The following is a 9,313-nucleotide window of genomic DNA, read 5'->3' on the forward strand; positions in this document are numbered from 1 at the left end:
CCCTTCATCTCCCAGCTGAGTCCTTCAGCCATGCTTGAAAGAAGGATGGTGGCAGCTCTAGGAACAGGGGCTGTTTCCAGGGGCCTTGCCCTTGCTCACTTACGCCTGACCTCTCAGGAGCCCGTGGAGCTGCACCTTCTGCAGGATAGAGTCTTTGCGAAGGCAGCAGTGTCATGGGGAGTCTGAGGCCCTTGAGAGGCAGATGCAGCCCGAGGAGCAGCTGGTGAGTTGGGTGCCAACCCCAACCCTTCTCATTACCCCGGACACGTGAGAAGACCAAACAGAGGGTGAGGGGAAGGGTGCCCATGGGTGCCTGAGGGAGCCTGCAGTGTCTGGATTTAGGGAAGGTGATTTGGTGCCCAGAATCCAAACAGAGTTCGACGTACCCCACTTTCTCGGAGCTGCGTTTCCCTTCAAAGCTCTCTTCACGTTTTACAGAAGTGTGAGTTCCTCCTGTTGAAGGCCTACTGTCATCCACAAAGCTCCTTTTTTGCAGAAACCCCACATAACGTAAGTGATATTTTACGATTCTTGTCCTCTGGGCATCTCTTCTATGCAAAAGTCATTCTGGAATTTTGGAGTGTGACTCCTGAGGGCACTGCTGTTTGCCAAGAGGAGGTGGAGTTGCAGACTCTGGAGGAGGCCTCCGGGTTCAAACTCCACCCCTCGCATCCTAGTTCTGGGACATTGAGCAACTTGGTCCGCTTCCTGTGTGCCTCAGTTTCACCTTCTTAGGTGGGAATACTTTCTCACAGCCAGCAGAGGGTTTAGGGCACCGTCTCGGGAGGCTTCAAATCCCACCTCTACCACTTTTTAGCTGTGAAATCCTGGGTAGGTTACTGAACTTCTCCATCCCTTGGTTTCCTCACCTAGAAAATGAGGGTAATTATCGTACCTATCTCCTAGGGCTGTTGTAGGATCAGATGCTAACACGGTGGCGGTGCTTCGAGCAGGGCCTGCCATACACAGGCCAATGCTTGGATCCTCCCTTGCCTGGTTATATCAGTTGGATCCAATTCCAGTAACAGTGGCTGTGCTAACATCCCCCTTTTGGTGGCTTTGTCCCTAGATTCGAGATTATGGAGAGCCCTTTAAGGAAGCCATGTGGCTGGACTTGGTTAAGGAAAGGTTGACTGAGCAAGTGTACACAGTGGCGTGGTTTGTTCGGGACATGCGGCTGATCTTTCGCAATCATAAAACATTTTACAAGGTAAAGGATGTCTCCTGTTTCCTTTGCATGCCCTTTCCACTTTTCCCTAAGTCCTGGGACAGATGAACTTTGCAAGAGTCACACCAATCTTGTCCTGGAGAGAGCTCAAAAGCAGTAGCGGAAGCAGAAGAAAGTGGCCTGGGAGGAGGAATTTAGAAAGAACAGCAGAGAAGAATCCTTGTAAGCAGGGCCACGGAAACAATCCAAAACCCCAATCCTAGGACAGGTGGGATGGTCCCACTGAGAACAGTCGATTTCATCCATCGTCCTTGTTCAAACGGGGAGGAAAGGTAGTTTATGGTTACATTGTTCTGTGTCTCAGAAATACAGAAATAAATAAAGGAGTTAAACTTCATGAAATAATTTCAACTCCCAGGATGCTCATGCTTGGATTTTTTTCACCAAATTTCCCAGTGGAACCAAACCTCAGAATTGCCCTCCGATAGTGTTGGCTTTGTCCTTTGGAGGTAGCGAGATGCGACAACTAGTTGACCTATCTTGCAAACCAATGCGTTGTTAACTTTAGCCTCTTGCGTCTATGCCGATTTATACTACCATTTTGTACAGATGTTTCTTGGGAGGTAACCAAGGAAGACTTCCGTCTCCACCCAGGCAGCCTCCTTCTCTTCCTCCATGGCACTGGTTGACATGTTCACGAGCCACAAATTATAAACTGGTGTCTGGGAGTGGAGCTGGAGGGAGAAAGAGTCCACCCAGGGAGGGAGCCCCTCCACTCCTCGCCCAGGCTCAGCCTTGGAGAATGGAATCTTTCCTTCAGAGGGTGGGCTTTCAAGAAATGCTTTATCTCTATCTATTTTACCCCAAGCTCGGGCTTTGCAGTGATCGAAATCAGCTCCCCAGTCCAGACCACCTGTCAGGTCCAAGTTAGGAATCGGGCAGAGGCTCATCCATTTCGATACTGTGGCAGCAGCATCTCCCCCACTAACCCTGGGCACTCTGCCTGGCAGATGGGGAAGCATAGCTTTCGGGACAGGGAGGGCAGGGCTCAAAAAAAAAAAAAGGCAAAAATGCAAGATTTGATGGTCCTAATTCTTTGTCCTTAGACATCTATTTGTTTGCTTTTTTTCTTTCAGGCTTCTGACTTGGGTCAGATAGGATTGGACTTGGAGGCAGAATTTGAAAAGAACCTCAAAGAAGTGTTTATTTTTTCCAAAGCCAATTGAGAACAGTTTCCAGACTCTTTGTTCTAGAAAGTCTGAGGCACTCCAACTTCAGGATCCAGATGATGTGACTCTGGCCATCTTTAGACTGCCAGTGAGTCTGGTATGTTATTGTGTGGAGGCCGAGAAAAAGTAAGGCCATTCCACCTCAATTTAGCATTAGCACAGGGAGGATTTTTCGGAATTTTGCACCTGGCTCAGTGGTTGAGCATCTGCCTTCAGCTCAGGGCGTCATCCCAGAGTCCAGGATCAAGGCCCCATCAGGCTCCTTGCAGGGAGCCTGCCTCTCCCTCTCTCTGTCTCATGAATAAATAAATAAAATGTTTTTTTTTAAAAAAAAAAAAGAAGTTTTCACCTGTATTTATGAATGAAGTTGGTCCACAAGCTTCTGTGTACTGTCATGATCAGATGTAGGGCTACCTCAGCTTGGCACAAGAATGCCTAAAACTTTCCTTTTTATATGCTCTGGAATAGTTGAAAATGTTTGAAATGAACCAACTCATAAAATTATATAGCCTACCGTTCTTTGGAGAGGTGATATTGGCCAGTCTCCACTTTTTCAGGACCATTAAACTCTTCAGATGCTCTCTTGCTCTTGAATCGGGTCCACTTTTAGAGTTTTCTTCTTCTTTTTTTTTTCTTTTATAGTTTTCTAAGAAGTCAGTCATTGCATGTGTTGTTCATACTTGGCCTTATTTCTGCCGTACTATTTTATTCCCTCTCTTGGGAATGATTTTTGTGTACATTTTCTTTGTTTCTGCCTTCTATTCTGGAAGGCATTTGTCCCAGCTTTTAATTCTAATATTCACCTGCAAGTTTTCCAAATGTATTTTTAACTTATGTTTTAAATGTCAGAGCCAGGGATGTCCAGTGGCTCAGTGCATTGCGCATCTGACTCTTGATTTCGGCTCAGGTCATGATCTCTGGGTCCTGGGATGGAGCCCCACAACCCCCAATCCCCGTGTTGGGTCTGCTGGAGCTTCTGCTCCTCCCCCTGCTCATGCTCTCTCACTCTCTCTCTCCCTAATAAATAAATAAATCTTAAAAAAAAAACGTTAGAGGCAAAAATAAAATATCTTTAATGAATCATATATTTAAGCCAACATGTTTGTCACTTTTTATGTGACAGCTTCTTAATTCAGACAGGGAGGAATTCCCTGTTTCATAATATGGCTATTTATTATCAGTATCAGATGTTTGCTTTTACTTTGTATTAATTAATTTTATTCACTGATATAAGTCATTATTTTGTTACTTTTACATTACGTAAATTATTTATTACTTTTAATATCTGCCAAAATTGAAAAGCAAAAGGTAAAAGTCGAATGACCCTTATTCATGAGAGCAGTATTTTTTTTTAAGGTTTTCTTTATTTATTCATGAGAGACACAGAGAGAGAGGCAGAGACACAGGCAGAGGGAGAAGCAGGCTCCCCAAGGGGAGCCTGATTCGGGACTCGATCCCAGGACCCCAGGATCATGACCTGAGCCAAAGGCAGACGCTCAACCACTGAGCCACCCAGGTGCCCCTCTTTAAGTCATTTTAGAAGACGAGTAAGCAGGTGGCATGTTTTCTGAGCCTTTGCACAGCTCTGAATGTCTTCTCTGTTTTCATAAATTCACGGTTGGGCTACAATTTGTATTTTATCACAACTTCTCACCTTCAAAATCGATTTAGGCCTTGGTTCACTGTGTTTGGGCATTTTCATCCTACAAGTGTGAGTCTGCATTCAGTCAGAATTCTGTTCCTTTGTTAGTGTGTGGACACATAGCAGGTTTTTTCTTTCTCTCTGTAGTTCTATATTTTCAACAGGACGGGATTCAATGTAATACTCTTATCGTTGATCTAGCCTGGCACTCTGAGCCCTTTCAATATACATATCCAGTTCTTTTTTCAGCAGCTGCATTAAATCTTTCTGATCCTTTTGTACTGGGCTCTCTTTCAAGAACATTTATTATCCATATGCTGGCTCTCCATTCTCTGTCCTCTGTATTTATCATTTTTAAAAAAGAAAAAATAGGTTCTGGGAAGCGCTCCTCTTCTGAGGTCATTAGTCTAAGACTTAAATGTACTAACTCAAAATAACTACACTTCTAGGGTCAATATTTTTAAATTAATGATTTTTTTATCATTATAATAATGCTAATTGCTATTAACCAGGGAAACTTTTCTTACCACAATACACAAAAATAAAAAGTTACCGCTGCTACTAAGTTGTCCTGATCTGTGTTTCTGGTTTTTGCATTCTCACTTAGGGTCAATGGAGGAGTGTGGACTGAACTCTGTCCCCAATCAAATTCGTATATGGAAGCCTTAACCCACCCATGTGCGGTACTTGGAGACAGGGCATCTAAGAAGGGGTTAACAGTTAAATGAGGTCACAAGTGTGAGTCCTTACTGAGATAGGATGAGTGTCCTTATAAAAAGAAGACAGACCCCTGAGATGGCTCTGCTCCGTGCCCAGAGAGGGGGAAGCAGGTGAGGAGGCCTCAAGGGGTCCCCTCCAAGCCAGGAGCCAGCTCTCAACCAAAGGGAATCAGCTGGCACCTCCATCCGGGACTTCCAACCTCCAGAGCAGTGGGAAATAAATCCCTAAATTGCCCAAGCTGGGAGGGTTTCGTGGTGGTGGCTCCAGGCTGCCTGACACAAGGAGTTGAAACCGGAGAGGGAGGTTCTTGTCTCACAGAGTCAATTGTGAATGAGTGTGAAGAATGAATTGTGTCGGACGAATCTCTAGGACAAAGGAGAGTGAGTCCAGCAACAGAAGTTTATAGGGATGCCTGGGTGGCTCAGGGGTTGAGCATCTGCCTTCCCAGGGTGCTGGGATTGGGTTCTACATCGGGCTCCCCGCAGGGAGCCTGCTTCTCCCTCTACCTTTGTCTCTATACATGTTGTAGCCCAACAGTTTATTAAGCAAGGATACAGAGGAAGCTCTCAGGAGTGAGAGGAGTCCCCACAGGGTTGCCACTGGGAGCTTGTAGGGTTGGTCTTTTATTGAAAGCCCACCAGGGAACCTAAATCCTTTTAACATCTCTGTTGGTATCACTTGAGATATCCATTGAGTAAGGACTAGTGATAACACCTTCCATGGCTTACTTCCTTTTTAGGGTCCTGGAATTCTTTTTTGGTCACAGGTAGCGTTTCTAACAAGACCCCACCTCTGACATCTGGGACAGGATGGTCTGGTTTGTTTCTTTTTTTTTTTTTTTTTTTGGTTTGTTTCTTTATCTGTTTCCTTGCACCTCCACATTTTTGGGGAGTCCTGTGAATCTGATTCCGCAGGCCCCTACCTATCTCCCCCTACCTAGCCCCACCTGTCCTTTACTCAAGAGTGACAGCACCTTGGGGCCCTGCCGTGCTCCCCAACCAGGCACTTGGGCAAGGGTGTGTGGGAGCCTCCACTTTGGTACCTGGTGTCACAGCCCCATGAACAGACAATGTAGAGAGAGTCTTCCCTAGTGTTTCTACAGCAGGGTGAACCTCCATATGGTCTAATTTTGCCTACGATCCAGGAAAGGGTGGAGGCAGCTTGAACCCTGATTTAAGAAAAGCAGGTAGTGAAATAGAATTCCTTTCATTTTGTGGGAAGGGGACAAATGTGACCATAAAGACGACTCCTGATGCTGTTCTGGGAGGGAAGGGGCGGGGGCGCTTAGAGGTGGCTGTCCCTTTGGTGCAGATTTCTCCTCCCAGCAAATCTGTGGGATAAAAGGTCTCCCCACTCCCCCTGGCTTAGCAGCAGCCAGGACGGCTGTGTATTAAGTGATCTTGCATCCTTTTGTGACCGTCTCTTCCATTCTGGCCCTGCCCAGCTGAATCACGTCTCTCTCTTTCTCCTATCACAGCTCAGGCTTGCTCTGTAACAGGCAAAAGGAACCCAACCACCCTAAAGGAATCATTTATTTCTTTGAAAGTTTCAACTGCTATCAGTTTAGTTGCCATGACAACCAGGACCCCATCCCAGGAGCCATCACTCCCTTTGGCTCCCTTTGGTGGTCCTACTGCTCATCTGGTTTTCCCACTGTACCTGTAAATACAGGGTTTTGATTTATTCTGCTCCTCTCCGCTGACCCTCTTCCTTCCCCAGGACCCCCAGGACGTGGGCTCTGGCCTGCTCTTCTCCTGACCTCCCACTCCCGGGCCCACCAGCTCGGTTCCATCCCCTCCCCCCTGCTGGCCAGGGCTGCTGAGAGCCTAGGTCAGCCCAGGACCACCCTCCACCCCATGCTGTGACACCAGGGGTTATAAAGGACTCTAGAGTGCCCAAAACTGGGCAGGGCAAAGGCTGCAAAAACAGAACCCAGAAAAGCTTTCTATTAGGAGTGACTGGAGGAATTGTACATAAGAATTTGTTCTCCCCTCCAGCTGACACCAGAAAGTCAACCTTGGAGGGGCGCCTGGGTGGCTCAGTGGGTTAAGCGTTCGACTCTTGATCTCAGCTCGGGTCTTGATGTCAGGATTGGGAATTCAAGACCCATGTTGGGCTCCACACACAGGGTGGATCTTACTTATTAAAAAAAAAAAAAAGAAAGGAAAAGTAATTCAAGGATGGAAAATTCATCCTTAGGAGCTGGGAAGGCATGGTCTCCTGGCCAAGTACACCTGCCCTTGCGGGAGGTAGACTTAACTGGCAATCAGCATCTGGGCTGAGACCTTTCTCGGATGCTCTCCAAGCTCTGGCAGAGCCAGGCCCTGCAAGCCAGCTCCCATCCTGCAGGTGGCTGTGGAGCTCTGCCTCCAGCCGGTCTGCTGGGTCCTGCTGGGAGCCTCTCCCCTTCTTCTTCCGAGTCCTGAGGAGCCTGGCTGCTTCTTGCCTCCTAAGGATGCTCCTACTGCATCCCAGGAGTTCCTCGCCTCCTGGAACTGGGTTTTATGGGCTCCAGGATTCCAGGCTCTTCCTTCTGCCCTTGTCCCTGAAAAAAAAGAAAAAGAAAAGCAGAGACTCGATTCACTTTAACAGCCACACGACTGAAATGACACAAGAGATCACAAAAACCAAGAAGCCATTGTCTTACTCATTTTTCCCCTGGTCTCAAGGGGGGCACTTGCATTTCTGGAGCTATTTGGAAAAGGGAGTGCCACTCAGTGAAGACCCTCCCCGCATAGGATTCCTTTGGGCAGTGTGCCATCAGGCATGTCCTTGGGACAAGACCAGAGCAGAGATGCACTGACCTTGGAGACTCCTCCCCCCATGAGCAGCCATTGGCATCTGATTGCTTAGAGAGGGTGACACCCCTTGGGGAACCCTCTCCTCCGTTGATCCAGATGCGACAGGGAAGCCAATTTGCCTGAAGATTGCACGAGACCTCAAGCAGGAACTCAGCAGTGAGGACAGTGACCCAGGCCTGGGACACGAGACCTGAGTGTCCACAGGAAGCAGTGGCTGCAGGTCCAGCACGTCAGCTGACACCAGAACTCACCCGTCCCGTTGCCCTGGGACAGAATCTGTTCAGGGTGGAGTGACAGTTTGGCACACTAAATGCTGTAGAGGGGGATCCCTGGGCGGCTCAGCGGTTTAGCACCACCTTCAGCCCAGGGTGTGATCCTGGAGACCTGGGTTCGAGTCCCTTGTCGGGCTCCCTGCATGAAGCCTGCTTCTCCCTCTGCCTGTGTCTCTGCCTCTTTCTCTGTGTGTGTGTGTGTGTGTGTGTCTCATGAATAAATAAATAAAATCTTTTAAATAAATAAATAGATAACTAACTAACTAAACTAAATAAATAAATAAATGCTGTAGAGGCTCAGAAGTGAGATGAGGCAAAGATGTCCATATTTCCCATGGGCCACAGTAAAGCTTCCAGCCCCTAGATTCTGCAGCCCTGAGGCAGATAGCCGGGCACTGGGGTTGTGGGTTCAGACCCAGGCCCTCAGCCATGCCCAGCTGGCAAGGCCCAGACACGGGGGCTGGCCCTGCTGACCCCATAGACTAGGTTCTGAACTGATCTATGTGCCCACAAAAGTGCCCTGGGAGTGGGAACACCTGGTCTTTTGACCCTCAGCCAGGAGGGTTTTGGCAGCCAGAGAAAGGGGGGCATGTGGACTAATGGGCACTGTGACTACTCACCAGGAAGCGCCAGAGATGCTCTAGCACATACTGGTCCAGAGGGTAGGGGTTCGCCCTGTCAGAGGCACCTCCGCCTAAGAAGTAAGGCAGGGGACTGGTCCTAACGCGGGGCAGGGGTAGTCAGGCCACCCCTCCGCACCCACCAATACCAATGCAGCCTGAGTTTCTGCGGGCAGAGGCCAGAGGACAGATTCGCTCTTTCCCACACCTGGAGCACCCCTGGTTTCTGTGCCTAGCCAGAGCGTGGTAGCAAAACCGTCTCTTCCCGGCTCCCCAGAGTGGTTCGCCCTGGACCCTGTGGCCCTGGTTCTGAGCTCTTTGGAACGCTTGGGCAGAGCTGATACAAAGAGAAGCTTTTCCTACTGTCCCAGGCCAGGCTCCGGGCCCAGCCGTGAGGGTGGCAGGCACTCGGGACCTGCAGGGACTGCAGATTTCCTCAAGGTAACAAAAGAAAGCTCCCTTGTGTTCTTTTTTTTTTTTTTTTTAAGCTCCCTTGTGTTCTAATCTCCAGTTTAAAGGCTCACTGCTAGTGTAGGTTAACAGCGGAGGCACCCTAGGAGTGCAGGCCGGAAAGCGGGCTATGTCGTCTATTTTTCATGGCAACAGTCGGGTCTGGTGGTAGGCCCAGCCCGGAGATGGCCAACAGCATGCTCGGACCTGGATTCTGGAATCTTCCATTTGTGAGAATGCCCACGTGACCTGCTCTGTGGGAAGCAGGGCCAGGAGCTGCACCACAAGAGGGAGACGTCTTTGGTCCCAGGAAAGTATCTGTCATGATGGAGCATCAGAAAGGAGCCCTCGGATCTGCCTATGTCTCTGCCCCTCTATCTCTCTGGGTCTCTCATGAGTAAATAAATAAAA

At 48.5% G+C, this 9,313-nt stretch overlaps 1 protein-coding gene across 3 annotated transcripts in view; it reads left to right on the top strand.

The window, feature by feature from the left end:
* Window positions 1-2,714, top strand: part of SP110 (SP110 nuclear body protein) — a 42,388-nt gene extending 39,674 nt beyond the window's left edge. For 2 of the 3 annotated variants that reach the window (XM_055346113.1, XM_055346114.1), the window contains 4 exons: window positions 118-223; window positions 439-510; window positions 1,070-1,210; window positions 2,305-2,714. In XM_055346113.1, coding sequence (XP_055202088.1) covers window positions 118-223; window positions 439-510; window positions 1,070-1,210; window positions 2,305-2,394 — 409 coding nt within the window. In that variant the 3' untranslated portion in view covers window positions 2,395-2,714. Of the gene's footprint in view, window positions 1-117; window positions 224-438; window positions 511-1,069; window positions 1,211-2,304 lie in introns of those variants that run through there. The other variant, XR_008667095.1, reaches the window with a different exon arrangement.
* The last annotated feature ends 6,599 nt before the right edge of the window (window positions 2,715-9,313 follow it).

The sequence above is a fragment of the Nyctereutes procyonoides genome, unplaced genomic scaffold (assembly GCF_905146905.1).
Source record: "Nyctereutes procyonoides isolate TBG_1078 unplaced genomic scaffold, NYPRO_anot_genome, whole genome shotgun sequence".
Classification (NCBI taxonomy): domain Eukaryota; kingdom Metazoa; phylum Chordata; class Mammalia; order Carnivora; family Canidae; genus Nyctereutes; species Nyctereutes procyonoides.